The sequence below is a fragment of the Sander lucioperca genome, chromosome 20, assembly GCF_008315115.2.
Source record: "Sander lucioperca isolate FBNREF2018 chromosome 20, SLUC_FBN_1.2, whole genome shotgun sequence".
NCBI classification, from domain to species: domain Eukaryota; kingdom Metazoa; phylum Chordata; class Actinopteri; order Perciformes; family Percidae; genus Sander; species Sander lucioperca.
The window spans coordinates 19,896,960-19,914,683 of NC_050192.1; the positions used below are offsets into that span (position 1 = coordinate 19,896,960).

General features: G+C 49.3%; 2 protein-coding genes across 2 annotated transcripts; one reads left to right on the forward strand and one right to left on the reverse strand.

Moving 5' to 3' along the window:
* The first annotated feature begins 2,158 nt into the window (after nucleotides 1-2,158).
* LOC116047942 lies at nucleotides 2,159-6,834 on the forward strand. The gene is made up of 5 exons (XM_031296990.2): nucleotides 2,159-2,317; nucleotides 3,740-3,806; nucleotides 4,675-4,789; nucleotides 5,975-6,281; nucleotides 6,382-6,834. Exons 2-5 carry the CDS (start codon nucleotides 3,740-3,742, stop codon nucleotides 6,517-6,519), a joined length of 627 nt encoding a protein of 208 aa, XP_031152850.2. The 5' UTR covers nucleotides 2,159-2,317; the 3' UTR covers nucleotides 6,520-6,834.
* A 1,772-nt stretch (nucleotides 6,835-8,606) lies between these two features.
* On the reverse strand, nucleotides 8,607-16,106 carry LOC116038247 (piggyBac transposable element-derived protein 4-like). Its single transcript, XM_031282488.2, has 6 exons — nucleotides 16,059-16,106; nucleotides 15,602-15,801; nucleotides 15,447-15,502; nucleotides 11,245-11,350; nucleotides 10,034-11,106; nucleotides 8,607-9,637 (listed from the first exon to the last, which is right to left on the reverse strand). The coding sequence occupies exons 1-6, from the start codon at nucleotides 16,104-16,106 to the stop codon at nucleotides 8,607-8,609; spliced, it is 2,514 nt and encodes an 837-aa protein (XP_031138348.2).
* Between the last annotated feature and the right edge of the window lie 1,618 nt (nucleotides 16,107-17,724).

A 17,724-nucleotide genomic window follows, 5' to 3' on the forward strand; every position in this document is an offset into this window, starting at 1 on the left:
TCTACCGTTTGTTAAAATGAACAGTTATTTTGTATTTTGTTATATAGTCCAATACAGGGCAGATATTCCATCAGTTTCTTTATTTTAGTCCAGTTATCCAGGTTAAAAACAGTTTATTGCCTTATTTGGGCTGGGCTGGGGTGTAAATACAATGAATAATATATGCAAATAAATATTGACCCTTTGCAAACACGTCACACGACCACGTGACGGCGCCATGACGGACGGCGGAAGCACAGGCTAAACAGTAGTGGACGAGCGGAAAGTTTCATAGTTTCAGTCAGTTTGAAATACATAACACTAAATAAACTGTATTTGTGGCTTTATATGGTTTCTTCTATTGAACAACAAGTTGTCGTGCCGTTATCGGTCGAGGTAGGGCATCTGGTAGGTGCTCACAAAGAGCAGTATTTGGAGAAGTTGGAGATAGTAGGTTTGGATACCGACCCTTAATTCGTTCTCCCTCCGTTTTCACGGACCTCATTAAATCACAGAGTCCGCCCGACTTCAAGTTTTAGAGTGCCGTTGTGGCTCTTAACAGACACAAAATGCAATTAATATGTCTGTGCCACATGAACAGGGCCCTTATGTGTCAACAAGATGTGTTTTCAACTCAGACATTGTTTAAATTCACCTACCCTGGTCCCTGTCTCAATCCTGCTGGTAGCTAGTTTGCCCTGCTAGCTGATAGCCGTTAGCTGCTAGCTGTCGTCCGGTGAGTGTATTCAGACAGGCTTCTGTGATAATCATCCCAATAATAATCTGCGGAGCGGCGGTGGTGTGGCTATGTCCTCCAGAGGACAGGTCATGTCACATCTTGAAGTTTATTCCCCCCTAAAAAAACAGTAGTGTGGTAGTAGCTGGACGGCACTCACCGGACGGCAGCTAATGGCTAGCAGGGCAAGCTAGCTACCAGCAGGATCGAGACAGGGACCAGGTTATGTGAATTTAAACAATGTCTGAGTTGAAAAGGCATCTTGTTGACACGTAAGGGCCCTGTCCATGTGGCACGGACATATTAATTGCATTTTGTGTCTGTTAAGAGGCACAAAGGCCCTGACCACTGCCGTTTTAGCTCAGTGGACGCTTGTAGTACGTAGCTGTAGCTTCTCCGTGTTACCTGCACTGATTCGGGTCGGGTTTTTTCTATCGAAAGTACTCGCGTAGCATAGCGATCAAGACTAACGTAAAAATTGACCGGAATTCTCCTTTAATTAAAGATTTATATAACACGTAGCCCATGTTTTTAGAGGACATGATCGGTCGTGGCTACCCGTACCGTTGTTCACTGGATGTGCCACTGCAACTTCCTAGCTAATGGATGCCTGAACACATCCCAGCTCTTGGAAGTGCAGTCATTAATTATCTATCACACGTTAATCCATGCAGTAAATCACGGAGTGTCTATGATCAGTAGTAACCACACATAATTGTAACATCTAGCCATCTTCTTATCTGTGATTATTTTGGATATTTGGGATATTACGACGCGATGGGCAGCAGCTAGCGAGCCGTCCAAAACTAGCTGCAGCTAGCTCGTCAGCTAGCCGGGTTAGGAGCTCCGCAGACCCGCATTTAACTCGTTTTTGAAGCTAGTTTCCGTGCTATGTCATCTTTAATTTAACCGATATTTTTTGTATGTGTGTTAAGTTAAATGATCAATGGAACGGCTTTCTTTTTTGGATATGTAGCTAGGTCAGTGAATAACCAGTTAGCTAGTTATGTGGGTCATCATCGGGTTGGACCTGTTAGCTGGTTAGCACGGCAGCTAGCTGGTTGAGGATCATTTTATTTATCACTCATTTCCATTTGAAACAGAAAGGCAATACATACACATGCTTGTGTTGGTGAGGATTACTCTGCACATTGTGCATATGAGAACACAAACACGAACGAAAACCTACGAGTTTAGCTTGCCGTCCATCTACAGCATAGCTCTTCCGCCGTCCGTCATGGCGTTCATAATTCGCGCGAGTGGAGCGTGACGTCACGTGCAAAGGGTCAATAAATCATTCTTGTGAATGCGGCTGACATGCTCGCGCGACGCATCCAGTGTGTAACCGGCCTAAGTTTCTCAAGCTTCAAGTTGTCGAGCGCTTCTTTAATCCAACGGTCGTGTGTGGGAGAGCCTCCACTTGAGCAAGATCAACCTGGCACCCCGCCCGCTGGATCTTCACACAGGGAAAAACAAGCGCACCTCTTCAACTGACGTAACCCCCAGTCACCCCACATCGTCGTCTCTCGCTCTCGATGAGTCGGAACAGCAGCAACTAATTTTCTTAAAAAACACATCTGGTTCCTGGGGCAGGGAAGCGAGGTAAGCATTCTCATTTTACCGGTAGTTTGTTGCTGAAAATGTGTTTTGTTAAACAGTGCTTCTAGAATAAACTCTAATGTTACATTAGCTAACGTAACTTAGCTAGTTAGCTGCTAGCTGTAAAAAAAATTGCCACCCATTTTTAGACTTTAGACTAATTTACCATTGGCAATGTCCGAATGTTACCAACGGTCGGTGGATTACCTATCGTTAGTAACGTTTTATTCATAAACCGCTCCTTAAACCGAGCTAAATCAACGTTAGCTACGTTTAAGCGTGCTAACATTTGTCATGGCACTAACCTAGCTAGCTAGCTAGCAAGCCAATGTAGCATACAATGACTCACATAAGCTAGCCAGCTGCTAGCTAGCTAGCTTATGAAGTGTGACATTTAACTTAATTAACGTTATTTCAAAGGAGTCGTTAATGGAGACATTTCAAGGCTGTATCGTTGTTATCTTCTATGTCTGTTTGCACATTCAAAGTTACGTTGTCTATCGGTTTTCTTTTTTATTAAGATATATCTGAGTCATTGTATGCTACATTGGCTTGGTAGCTAGCTCGGTTTAAGGAGCGGTTTATGAATAAAACGTTACTAATGTTAGCTAATCCACCGACCGTTAGTAACGTACGGACATTGCCAACGGTAAATTAGTTTTGGATATTTTAATTTAGAAGTGTTAAAATGCGCGGCAAATTTTTTTTTACCGGTAACCGTCCTCAGCCTACGTTACGAATGACCGTGACTGTGTTAAAAGACGAACGCCGCCATCTTGCTTGCTGAATTGTGAACATGCAGAAAAAAGAGCGAAATTTGTATTCAGTGATTATGTAGCCTACTTTGAATGCTCAGGCTTGCATGTGTTTTAGCTGTTTGTGTAACGTTACTAAATGTTATGTATTAAGTACTTTTATGTAGTTCCTTTAAATACAAAATACAAATTGTAATGCTGACAAAGACAGGCGAACACATCGCCGGTTCCCGCCAATAGGTTCATTTTAGTTAGTGAACAACCTGGCAAAGAAGTCTTGCGTCAGTCTAATCAATTGGGACCAACGTGTTAAATTTGACCTGCATGAGCTATTGTCACGGAGTACTTTACCTCCATGCAGCTGAATTCCACTATGCAATATAGAAATTGGCTGATTCTAACCTGTGCTGGCAGTGAATTGTGTGTGTGTGTGTGTGTGTGTGTGTGTGTGTGTGTGTGTGTGTGTGTGTGTGTGCGCGCGTGTGTGTGCGCGCGCGTGTGTGTGTTGCCTGCCAAAATAACTATTCTTGATTATTCATTATGTTATTAGCTGTCAAATGTTGTTGGCGTAATGAGAATGACCGCTTGCTTGCTTGACATTTCTGAATGCTTATTGAAAGTGATATATGGCAGCTTTGTAATGTTTTTTATTATTATTGTTTTCCTGTAGATGGATGATCATGTTCAAAATAAACTGGTAGAATGGGACCTGGGTGATTTACTCTCTACATTTGAAGGTAGGCACATTTTATAAAAGCTTATAAGTTTTTAGTAAAAGACCTATATGTACTATGAATAAGAATGGCAAAATACAACTTTTTCATGTCCAATACTGATATTGTAAATGTGGGTATCTGCCGGTAATATTTTCTGATACCACTGCCCCAAAATGCAACAATATATCCTGTAGGTTTGGTTTTGATGCAGCACTTAACAATCCTGCTGTAAATCAACAAATAGTCTGAAAATAGCCTAGGCCTGCTGTTACAAATAAATGTCTTTATGATCACTGATATTTTAGTATAATACTGGTCCGATCAACGAAACATGTCATCTATACGGCTTAGTATTTGACCAGTTTCCATGCAGAAAAAAAGAACCTGAGTTAAATTTTCTCTGGACTTCACACATTTTAATCAATGATCAGGTGCTGCAAATGTAATTAAGTTAGATTGAGTTCAATGAAGTTTCACTGATGTCACAAAGAGCTTATTAGTTCTTATTCAGTATCTCAAAGTATAAATCACATGAGAAGACATAGACCCAAAATTTGCACAAGGACCAACTCATCAATATTTTGAATGGAATTTCTACAGCAAGCGGTTCTAGTCAAATTAGGGCCTGGAAGAAGAATAATGATAAAAAGAAGAAACAAGAAAAGAACAATATAATGCATTGCTCTGCATGCACTATACTACATTTCTGGAATGCCGTGACATTTAAGAGGGTCTATACCAGGCACGGAAAATCAAGGAATTTGAGCATTTTGTAGTAAAGTCAGAGCAAGGTCAGGGAATCTTTTTTTGCATTTTGAAATGTAGTCGCCAGAATGTGATACAGAGTTGTAGAATTTTACATTTGACTTTTATGCTTGCAATATTGCAGACAGGCACATCGCTTTGCTTCTGCTACCTGTGGTGACGCTCCCCCCCCGGCACCTACAAAATCCGGAGAAAGACGGTCCGCCCCAGCTACGCCGAATCTACAAAAGCTTTCATAGGTGAGCAGCCTGTGAGTTAATACAAATGTAACAAATAAAACAAGCGTCAGCAAGTATTGTAACAGATTGTCTGAAGATTTGCAGACCTCAATACATTTTCCTTTTATTTCCCGCTTAAAATTGGTTGTGATGTGACTGAACCCGAACATCATTTCTAAATATCTGCCCGAACCCGGCCTGGCCCATTGGGTCCAGTCGGGCTCAGTTGGGGTATCCATCCTCTACTACCTACCTCTCTCAGACCTATCACACACGTGTCAGACCAAACCACTGCACAACAATGATCTGTTTCAGTTTATTGTTATCATTATTAAAACGAAATGTTGTTAGAGCAAACACAGAAAGACATAGTTTTCCAGTTGTTAACCCATTACTTAATACATAATTTAAATCCACATAGATTATATATAATTTTGGCCTTCATTTTATCACTCAAGCTTATGCCTGTCACGAGGGTTAATATCTGAAGTAAAGGTGTCTTTATAAAGTTTTTTTTCTCTCTACACGTTGGAACAAACATCGCTGAATACCTTACGAAAAGGACAAGCACAGAGGTCCCACATGTGCTTCTTCTTGGGGACAGGCATCTGTTATCGCAAGCCTTTGTTATAGTGCATGGACATGCCCTGGAGCACCCATCTCTTCTTGGGGCAGTAGATGCCTGCTTTAAGGCTTTTTATGTTTTTGATGTACAGTATCCTAGACCTTGTGCACAACTGTGGGAGTTTTTGCAGACGATATATGGTATCCCTGGACATGTTAGATCATCGGTACAGATGATGCGAGCAGTTAGCGGCACAGTGAACTGCAAACTGCTCATAACGTTATGCACACACACTAGAGTCTGGATCGGGCCGAATTTTTCTGTGCGAGCCCGGCCCGCGTCCGACAGGCATTAAGAAGTTTGTGTCTGAGCCCGACACAGTTAAAATCAATTTTTTTTTCTATACTAATGACACATGTACGTTAGTTTGTGTGGAAAGCTTTTATGAAGCAGCTGTAGGAAGGCATTCAGAAATGTCAACAGATGAGGTCATCAGCTCACACGGAGCAACAAGCTCACGTTAATCAGCTGTTTAATTTTAAATGTTCAATGTGTTAACTTTTCCTGATTGCTTAGTTTCCGACCGTGATCAGAAAGCTATATGCTGGCTGTAGCAATCTTTTCTCTTCTACTGTTTTAAGGCAAAGAACAACCTGTCTGCCGAGCAGCAGAAGATGGTGGCCACCTTTGTGCCACAACACGGCCACAGCTGACTGCTTCTACGCCCTCAGCCTGAACGTGGCCCAGTCAAAGAGGATGAGGGATTTCCGCCAGGCCCTCACCCCCACTGTACCATCACCAGAGTCACCAGAAGCCTCCACCACCAGGAAGAGGTCCCACAATCCTGATTCCTCCTCCAGTTCCGAGGACGAAACCCCTGTCCCCTACCAGGAGTCAGGGATCTCGGGACTGGAGGAGGAGAGGGAGTTTATAGCGAGGCTACAAAATGTAAGTAAAACTCCTAAGATATGTACTTTAAAGACTCAGTCCATTTTATGTCTGTAACATCAGACCTCACTCTGTGTCTTGTGTTTGTTTTCCTCAACAGACACCAGAGAAGGCCCTCAGGACGAGCCAGTACGGCAGGCTGGTGGCGCTGACTGCGCTCGAGGCTCAACTCAACCTGTCTAAAAAGATTTCGGAGAGGGCGAGAAGGGCAGCGTATCGAGCAGTCATCGGACTCTAACATCTCTTGATCTGTGCAGGACTTCAGTGTGAGCGGACTATTTAGAGACGATGTGACCGGCAGGTAATGTTAACGGCTATCTGCTACTGTAGCAGAGCTGCAAGTAAACGCTGAACTGAGCTGTGTGTTTTCAGTGTTAAACATTGCTGCAGGTTTTCATGCATGACTGTTATTGGTGATTTACAGAGGTGGAAGACTTACTCAGATCATGTATTGCAGTAAAAGTAGAAAAAAACTGTGTAGAGTTACAAGTTACTTGTCAGTTACAAGTCCTGCATTCAACATCTCCCTTAAGTTAAAGTACAAAAGTATTATCAAAATATACTTAAAGTACCAAAAGTAAAAGTAAAATTATGCAGTGTAATATATCTTATTTAATTCGATTATATTATTATTCAGTAAATTGTATTAAATGACTGATAATTTAAATAAAATGTTTTATTTAATTCAAGTAGCCTACTTGTACATCATTATTTTCTAGGGTTGAAAAATGTATACAGATTTTACATTTTCCCCTCATACTTCTGTCGGAATGGGTACGAAGTTGGCATTGAATTTAATTTGAAATGGTATTAAAAAGGTCTTAAAAAGCCTTGAATTTAAGTTGGAGGATCCTGGGGGTACACACACACACACACACACACACACACACACACACACACACGTAAATAGTTGTTTTATTGTGTTTTATAGATTGGTTAAGATTCATTTTATACTATTAACATGTTCTATTTTAGTAAATGTTAAGATTAATTTTCTTTTAGTGTGTTTTCAAATGTTCAATATTGGTATGTGTTCCTTTTTTCTTAAAATGACAAAACTATAATACTGAACACACTTAACCTAAACATGAAGCTAGGAATACCAAATTGGTCAGGTATTGTCAACATAGGCCCACTTTTGAGTTTGAAAAGGTTCAAGGCAATTTGTAGCTTGAAACAATCTCCAAGTTCCAGAGTTAAAAAGACAGAAACAGCCAGAGAACTTGAGACAGAAACCAGCCAGGACCAGTCTTAACTGTTAAATGTGCAAATAAAAAGCATTACAAAATTCAGTCCAAGCTGCCTAAAAACTTTATTTTCAAGCTAACTTTTACCATACACCCGTCTGACTTTCCTTACTGCAGTAACTGAGTATGCACTAGAGGTTCTCTGGGTGCAGGGTTAGGGCTAGCAAGCATCTACCATGGCATTTCTGAGGCAATTGAGGTATTTAGGGAACATTTGTAAATTTGTAATTCTAAACTGTTTGAATCTGCGAATGCACATCAGTCAGCTGCCACACCCTGATAGCTGCTGGTTCACTGTGTTTCTATAGGTTTGGGAGCAAGAAACTGCATGTAACTAGTCACTGAGGAAAAATGTAATTAATTTAGTATTACAATGGGGTTACATCTGAAAAAATCTTTTCAATTAAAAAGCTTATATGTAGCTTTATGTAGATATTGCATTTTATAAGTCTGACTATGTTGGTACTACTGTGAGGTTTAAACTGCCTGGTTTAAATTCACTGTTATTCAGCTGTATAGCCCAGTTATAAACATGTTTAGAATACTAATCAAAAAGTAATCAGATGTAATAAATTTCACTACTTTGATAAAGTAATTAAAATGGTTACTTTTTAACCCTTGTGTTGTCCTTCATGTCACGGGGACTTGTTTAGTTTATGTACTGTCCTACTACCCTGGCGTTGTGCTTCGACCCTTTCGTGTGTGTGTGTGTGTGTGTGTGTGTGTGTGTGTGTGTGTGTGTGTGTGTGTGTGTGTGTGTGTGTGTAATAATCTCACATCTCACACAGCAGACACATGCCAAAGGGTTTTTATTCAAAAGATTTTCAACAGTGTTGTTCATGTCACTTTGTTGCACCTGTTCACATCTCAATAGCACACACTGTGTGTGCGTTGACTTCGCTCGTCTCTCGTGGTGTTCAGTGTCAGGCCGTAGGCGATTCCAGGTCGACACGGTCAAAAGCACGAGCGAGACAACGGGTGTCGTCGTCGTCGTTGTCGTTGTCGTTGTTGTGTTTGTCTGCTCGTTGTTGTGCAGAGCAAAGCCCAAGCCCAAACCGGCGGCGTTCGAGCCAAGAGGCTACAGTCCGCGCACACATTCCGCGCAGTTGAGCCGCGTGCATCTCCCGCAGATGTATCTCTTGCAGGCCCCGCACGCCGTGTATGTCTTGCGGTCCTTTGTCTTTGGACAGAGCTGACACCTCTTCCTCTTGCTGGCCACTCTGGGCGCGGTCGGTTCCACATCGTCGTCGTTGTCGTCGTCGTTGTCGTCGTCGTTGTCGTCGTCAACACCCTCTCTGTGCTCTCGAGCGGCCGCGGCCCTGCTCGTCAAGGCCTTGACGAGTGCGGCGGACGCTTCCGTGCGAGGGAGACGCGAGCGTCTCTCGATGAGCGGAGTCACGAGCGCCCTGCCCAGCTGCTCCAGGAACACGCGCCTCCTGTAGAGCTTGCCGCGCATCCACTGGGGCCTGAGCTCTCGCCAGAGCACAAAGGCGTTGTAGGCGGACACGTCGAGGATGTTGTGGAACACGGCGAGGGGCCAGCGCGTCGTCTTCCTGCGGCAGCTGTACGTGCCGACGAGCTTGTCCAGGTTGTCCACGCCGCCCTTGGTGCTGTTGTAGTGCAGGATGATGTCGGGCTTGGCGTCCCTGGTGGCGCGGACGCGCGCCTTCCCCGTGTGCAGCGTGCTCAGCAGCAGCACGTTCTTGTGCCTCTTGGGCACGTAGGACACCAGAGTGACGGTGGGCGTGAAGGCGAACCTGGACGAGAAGAGCGCACGGCCCTTGGTGTTGAGCAAGGCGCGCGGCAGCTCGGGCTTGTTTTTGCGCATCGTGCCCACCACGGTGAGGCGCCTCTCGATGAGCAGCCGCCGGGCCAGCTCGTAGGAGGTGAAAAAGTTGTCGCACGTCACGTTGCGCGGACCCCGCAGGCCCTTGGTCACGTCCAGCACCACGCGCGCGCCCAGATTCCTCTCGGGCCCGCCGCTCGCCGACTTGCCCGTGTACATCTGCATGTTCCACGCGTAGCTGGACGCGGCGTCGCAGGCCACCCAGGACTTGAGTCCGTACCTGGCGGGCTTGCTGGGCATGTACTGGCGGAAGGAGCATCGACCTTGTTGTCGTTGTCGTTGTCGTTGTCGTTGTCGTCGTCGTCGTCGTCGTCGTCGTCGTTGTTGGCGTTGTCGTTGTCGTTGTTGGCGTTGGAGGTGTTGGACGTGTCGTCAAAGAGTGAGAATGAGAAAGACACGGAAAAAGAACTCGGAGGAAGACAAAGAAGGGGGGAAGGAGGGAAGGTGAAGAAGAAGAAGAATGAGATAGAAATTGTAGATGAGAATACAAGCACACGAGAAAAGAACAAAATGTTTAGAAACGTCCGCATGCGCACACACACACAAAAGCATTGTAAACGGCGAGCTGGAAAAAGACCAAGAAAAAGACGAGACAATTGTGCCACTGCGGTCGCGATACGACGATAATGAAAGTAGCAGTTGCGGTGACAAATACCCACCTCGAAAGGGAACCAGCTGCTCGTCCACGGTCACGTCGGGGCCCGGGTTGTAGAGGCGAGGCAGCCGCCGCACCCAGGCGTCCCACACGTCTCGTATGGCCGCCAGTTTGTCCGCGGCTCGTCTGGCGGCTCTCGTCTCGCGGTCGTCGAATCGCAGCAGTCGCGAGAACGCGTGGAAGCGCTTGAGCGGCATCGTGGCGCGGAAAATGGCCCTGCCGCTCTCCTCGTGCCACAGGCTCTCCAGTGCCTCGTTTCGGGACCTGTACACGCCGGCGAGGAGCAGCAGCCCGATGTAGCCGCGCAGGTCCGTGGCGTCCATCAGTTTCCAGCCGTTGCCGCACTTCCTTAGGCCCTCGATGTTCGTGGCGGTCACCACGATCTCTTGTATGTGCCGCGTGACAAACAGCTCGAAAGCGGAGAGTATATCGCGGACGCGTGTTGCCGCGTACTCTGTGGGTCCTGGGCTCTGCGGAGCGGTGGCGCGTCTGGCCGGGTCTTGTTGTTGCCGTTCGTCTTGGTCGTGTCGTTCGTCTTGGTCTCGGTCACGTTGGTCTTGGTCTTGGTCTTGGTCTTGGTCTTGGTCTTGGTCGTTGCCGTCGTCGCCGTCGTCCAGTTGTTGTTCCTCGTCCTCTTCATATTCGGCACGACGGCGGCGACGAGGTCCAGGGCGATGGGGATGATACGTCGTGGAGGACCATTCGATCTCGCCGTCTCTCGACGCAAACCTTTCGCTCTCCTCCTCCTCCTCGTCCTCCTCGTCCTCATCGTCTTGTTCCACATCCTGCTCCTCGTCGTCGTGGCCCTCGTTGTCGTCATCTCCCCTTTGCCGTCCACCCTCCTGTGGCGCGTTTGCCCCTCGTTCTTCTCCTCGTTCCTCGTCCTGCTCGCCGTCGTCGTCGCCGCCGTCGCCCTCTCTGTCTTCATCTCCCCTTTGCCATCCACCAGCCTGTGCCACGTTTGCCCCTTGTTCTTCTCCTCGTTCGTCGTCCTGCTCGCCGTCGTCGTCGTCGTCTTCGTCGTCGTCGGCGTCGTCGTCGGCGTCGGCGTCTTCGCCCTCTCTGTTTTCATCTCCCCTTTGCCGTCCACCAGCCTGTGCCGCGTTTGCCCCTCGTTCTTCTCCTCGTTCTTCTCCTCGTTCTTCTCCTCGTTCTTCTCCTCGTTCTTCCCCTCGTTCTTCTCCTCGTTCGCCTCGGTCGTCGGCGTCGTCGTACTCGTCTTCTCCTGCGTCGTGGTCGTGGTCGTGGTCGTGGTCGTGGTCGTGCTCGTCAGCGTCGTGGCGGTCTCTTTCTCCGTCATCGTGTTTGTCTCGGTCCTCTTCTGACGCACACCCGCCGGATGACCATTCGGAGTCGGAGTCGGAGTCGGAGTCGCTGTCGCTGTCACTGTGGTCGTCTTCTTTTTCTTCTTCTTCTTCTTCTTCTTCTTCTTCTTCTTCTTCTTCTGCTACTACTAAATTTTCCACTTGGGGGCCATTGCGTGCCACGTGGGCGATAACCCGATGCAGCTCCAAATTTAGAGTCACACAGCGGGCCATGCCGGCGTCGCAACCGGCTGCTGAACCGAGTACAAAGAGTACAAAGGTCCAGAAGAAGAAGACGAAGAAGACAAAATCTGTACAATATACATGTATATGTATATACATTTGTGTGTGTGTGTGTGTGTGTGTGTGTAATAAAAGTGTTTAGTAGGACGAGAACGAGGTTTGTTTCTTTCCGCTTTGCCTCACCCTGTCTGTTTTACTACTACAAGCCAGGCCAGGGTCCCCCGAATATCATGGAATGGGTCACAGACACCCGAAGGCCAGAGCCGCGGTAGTAGACAAATACCCTGGAATGGGTCACTGTGACCCGAAGGCCAGAGCTGCGGTAGTGGAGAAATACCACGGAATAATGTACGGGTCACATAGACCCGAAGGCCAGAGCAGTGGTAGTGGAGAAATACCATGGAATGGGTCACATAGACCCGAAGGCCAGAGCCGCGGTAGTGGAGAAATACCATTGAATACTGGCCAGGGTCACAGTGACACGAAGGCCAGCACTGCGGTAGAGGAGCAATACCATTGAATACTGGCCAGGGTCACAGTGACCCGAAGGCCAGAGCAGTGGTAGTGGAGAAATACCATGGAATAGTGGCCACATAGAATCCGAAGGCCAGAGCCGCGGCAGCCGTGGAGAAATATCACTGAATACTGGCCAGGGTCACAGTGACCCGAAGGCCAGAGCCGCGGCAGTGGAGAAATGCCATGGAATAGTGGCCAGGGTCACAGTGACCCGAAGGCCAGAGCTGCGGTAGTGGAGAAATGCCATGGAATAGTGGCCAGGGTCACAGTGACCCGAAGGCCAGAGCTGCGGTAGTGGAGAAATGCCATGGAATAGTGGCCAGGGTCACAGTGACCCGAAGGCCAGAGCTGCGGTAGTGGAGAAATACCAGCGAATAACGCACGGGTCAGAGAGACCCGAAGGCCAGAGCCACGGCGGCCGTGGAGAAATACCGTCGAATAACGTGCGGGTCACAGTGACCCGAAGGCCAGAGCCGCAGCGGCCGTGGAGAAATACCACTAAATGACTGGCCAGGGTCACAGTGACCCAAAGGCCAGAGCCGCGGTAGTGGAGAAATACCAACAAATAACGTACGGGTCACAGTGACCCGAAGGCCAGCGCTGCTCAAGTGGAGAAATACCAGCGAATAACGCATGGGTCAGAGAGACCCGAAGGCCAGAGCTGCGGAAGTGGAGAGCAATACCATGGAATACTGGCCAGGGTCACAGTGACCCGAAGGCCAGCGCTGCTCAAGTGGAGAAATACCAGCGAATAACGCATGGGTCAGAGAGACCCGAAGGCCAGCGCTGCGGTAGTGGAGAGCAATACCATGGAATACTGGCCAGGGTCACAGTGACCCGAAGGCCAGCGCTGCGGTAGTGGAGAGCAATACCATGGAATACTGGCCAGGGTCACTGTGACCCAAAGGCCAGAGCTGCTCAAGTGGAGAAATACCAGCGAATAACGTATGGGTCAGAGAGACCCGAAGGCCGGAGCTGCGGTAGTGGAGAAATTCCACGGAATAACGTGTGGGTCACAGTGACCCGAAGGCCCGAGCTGCTCAAGTGGAGAAATACCAGCGAATAACGTATGGGTCAGACAGACCCGAAGGCCGGAGCTGCGGTAGTGGAGAAATACCACGGAATAACGCGTGGGTCACAGTGACCCAAAGGCCCGAGCTGCTCAAGTGGAGAAATACCAGCGAATAACGTATGGGTCAGAGAGACCCGAAGGCCGGAGCTGCGGTAGTGGAGAAATACCACGGAATAACGCGTGGGTCACAGTGACCCGAAGGCCAGAGCTGCGGTAGTGTAGAGCAATACCATGGAATACTGGCCAGGGTCACAGTGACCCGAAGGCCAGAGCTGCTCAAGTGGAGAAATACCACTGCATACTGGCCAGGGTCACAGTGACCCGAAGGCCAGAGCTGCTCAAGTGGAGAAATACCACTGAATACTGGCCAGGGTCACAGTGACCCGATGGCCAGAGCTGCGGTAGTGGAGAGCAATACCATGGAATACTGGCCAGGGTCACAGTGACCCGAAGGCCAGAGCTGCTCAAGTGGAGAAATACCAGCGAATAACGTATGGGTCAGAGAGACACGAAGGCCGGAGCTGCGGTAGTGGAGAAATTCCACGGAATAACGCGTGGGTCACAGTGACCCGAAGGCCAGAGCTGCGGTAGTGGAGAGCAATACCATGGAATACTGGCCAGGGTCACAGAGACCCGAAGGCCAGGGAGAAATACCATGGAATAACGTATGGGTCAAAGAGACCCGAAGGCCAGAGCCTCGGCCGTGGAGAAATGCCATGGAATAACGTACGGGTCACAGTGACCCGAAGGCCAGAGCAGCGGTAGTGAAGAGAAATACCACTAAATGACTGGCCAGGGTCACAGTGACCCGAAGGCCAGAGCTGCTCAATTGGAGAAATGCCATTGAGTAACGTGCGGGTCACAGAGACCCGAAGGCCAGAGTCTCGGTGGCAGGGAGAAATACCATGGAATAACGTGTGGGTCACAGTGACCCCAAGGCCAGAGCTGCTGAAGTGGAGCAATACCATTGAATACTGGCCAGGGTCACGGTGACCCGAAGGCCAGAGCCGCGGCCGTGGAGAAATACCATCAAGTAACGTATGGGTCAGAGAGACCTGAAGGCCAGAGCCGCGGCAGTGGAGAAATACCACGGAATAACGCGTGGGTCAGAGAGACCCGAAGGCCAGAGCCGCGGCCGCGGCCGTGGAGAAATACCACGGAGTAACGTATGGGTCACAGTGACCCGAAGGCCAGGGCCGCGGTAGTGGAGCAATACCATGGAATACTGGCCAGGGTCACAGAGACCCGAAGGCCAGAGCCGCGGCCGTGGAGCAATACCATTGAATACTGGCCAGGGTCACAGAGACCCGAAGGCCAGAGCCGCGGCCGTGGAGAAATACCATGGAACAACGTATGGGTCACAGTGACCCGAAGGCCAGTGCTGCGGCAGTGGAGAAATACCATCGAGTAACGTATGGGTCACAGAGACCCGAAGGCCAGAGCCGCGGCAGTGGAGAAATACCATAGAATAACGTATGGGTCATAGTGACCCGAAGGCCAGAGCCGCGGCCGTGGAGCAATACCATTGAATACTGGCCAGGGTCACAGAGACCCGAAGGCCAGAGCCGCGGCCGTGGAGAAATACCATGGAACAACGTATGGGTCACAGTGACCCGAAGGCCAGTGCTGCGGCAGTGGAGAAATACCATCGAGTAACGTATGGGTCACAGAGACCCGAAGGCCAGAGCCGCGGCAGTGGAGAAATACCATAGAATAACGTATGGGTCATAGTGACCCGAAGGCCAGCGCTGCGGTAGCGGAGATATACCATCGAGTAACGTATGGGTCACAGAGACCCGAAGCGCAACGCCAGGCCAATACAAAAAGTCAACTAAACTGAACGGGTCATTGTGACCCGATGGACAACATAAGGGTTAACGGATCGGACAATGGCGCTTTGCCGGCATCTGCTGACAAAACGCGCTATAACATGCACTAAAACCCCAGTGACCGCCACAGGAAACAGAGATGGATGCTTTTCCACCCGTTGGATGTTTTTTTTGATGAAATGTGGTCCGTGAGCTTTTTCTTACTCTTTTTTTTTTAATCGATGAATGAGTGTTCTATGAGACAGCCAAAGAACGGTTCCAGAGGAGAGACAGTCGACACTCAGAAGCCTCTGCCAGCCTCGTGAGCACGGCTGCCTCTTTCTCCTTGGCACCAAGCGGGTGTTCATCTCGTGGCGGTCCATGACCCTGTGATTGACTTGCTGCCTGGCCACACATTATCCCCAACGGGATTGTTTTGTCAAAGATGTGCATCAGTGCACATGTTCGGTGTGCCTGGACATGGACTCTTGCTACGTGTGCTGCGTGTGCTGTAGAACGTAGTGAAATATCTAAACACATCAGTGAAATGAGAAACACAAACGTGTTCATTATCATGATCGGGTTTATTTTCTATTTCAATGGGGACAATGAAACGTGAATTGTCGTACATGCGCTGCGATGCTGTGTCAGAGTGGTCCTCGGGGCTGTCTTCATCACCGCACGGGCACCGTGTCAGGATCCCCAGGGCTCGCTCCACTGTCGCCACTTGAGCTTTCTGTCGGCGGTGACGACCGCTGTGGTCTTGACTCTTGGCCTGGCCTCGCCTCGCTTGACGCTGGTGACGATGCGTGCTCCACTTGCCGGGCGGCTGGGTATAGCACGTGTCTCTGGGGATAGTCGTGTAGGCTTTTCACTGTGGGGTCTACGTAGCAACACAATAAGGCCAGTAGGTCCCCGATATTGTGCCGGTGCGTAAACTCAACGAACAGGGGTCTGTTGAGGCGACTTTCTTGAGGTCCTATCAAATCGCATCCGCTTCGGTGGACACATTTCACGTGGACACGGGCCAAGTTTTTCTTCTCGTGATCTGTCAGAGTCCTGTTGTTTAGGCGCAGACAGTCATACCAGGCGGACATTGTGTTGGTTGCTGAGCTTTCTGTCTCGGTTGAGCATGACCTCGTTCTTGACAGTGACACGGGTGACCTAGCACGTTTGATGAGTGTAAATACGGGGCATTCACGGATTAGATGAAGCTCGACATTGAATTGTACGGCTCGTAGTAGCTTCTGTGGTCTGGAGCGTAGGCTGCGGTGTTCGGGATCGCTCGCTGGCCACCAGCCTGGACAGTCTCGCGTCTCTCCTTGAGAACGGTGGAGGTCATGACCATGGTCACCACGTACATGGCGTAGATTACGATGTTGAACACGGCGATGGCACACTCCATATTATGCAGCCTCTGAGCGTTGCTGATCAGCGGTCGATACAGTAACTCCATGCATCCCGCTATCACGGCCATGAACAGCTCAATGTTCATCATGACGAGGCACGTGATCACGGTCCTGGTGCTCTTGGACCCGGCACCCCTGTATGGATCTGGCACGTCGTCCATTTTCAGTTTGCTCTCTGCGGCAAAGTAGCTGAGCACTATGCTCGCGACCATGGCCAGGCACCCCAGTGTGATTAAAGCTATCCCCGCGTGGATGTAGGCGTACTCGTATTCAGGCTTAGCCTGGGCCAAGGTAGAGTCCGCGGCTGGGCATCCCGTGGCCCTGGTGCCATGTTTGCTGTCGATGAAGTACAGGATGTTGTTGGGTACGGTGAGGAAGCCCACGATGAGAGAGGTGATGACGGCTATCGCTGCTCCCAGCTTACCCTTAAAGCAGACAGCGGCTCCGTTCAGTAGGGCCGGGACTTTCTTGGTATGGGCTACCAGAGTCTCGATGCTCATCGGGTTCCTATTCCGATGCATAGCTCAGAGAGGATCCTTGCCCCTCTTGTGGGTTTGTTGGTACTTACTCGCAGTGCGGTTCCTCCCGCCGCGGCTATACCAGTGAGCCGACGATCCTAGCACTTTAGTACAATGAAGCTCAATGACCCCGCGATCGAGTTCTCGGGCTCACATGGCACCCTGTGCGCAAAGTCTACCGCGGACCACCGTTGGTACAAGGTTCAGGGCATCACCAAGACTCTCGAGTCTATCAAGCTGTACAGGAAGCGAGCGCGCAGACACAACGTGATAACCATGGACATGTTCACCAGGGTCGTTAGGGACCTGAACGCCAAGCCGGACAGTTCGCTCGAGTGGGTGCCAGAGTACGTGAGAAACCTGAATGTGCCCAACGAGTTCCACGGGTTGGCACTCAAGGAAGCGCTGTTGCAACTGTTGAGGTCAAAAGCGCTCACTCCGGAAGCGTGTAGGCTCCTGTGGGACAAGACCCACATGTCCTCCGTTATAGGCACTGTGGTAGACGCTCAGTGCAAGGACGTGTTCAACGAAAAGAAGAAAATACGTGACGTGGGTCCGGTGTCTCGCCTCATTCTCACGCAGCTCAAAGCTCTGTGCCTGACTCCGATATGCGCGGGCCTCAAGGTCGCCGGGGTGCCCAGGCCCGACAGGTTTAGCAGCAGCAGCAGCAGCAGCACACCCGGAGCATACACGTACCACAACGGCTGTACGCGGTGCATGTCCATAGCTGACACGTGGGGCTTCTACACTGAAGTGGACCTAGTTGCCCACGACACCGTAAGGGACAACGTGGTGCTGCTCGAGCTCAAGACCAGGAACAACGAC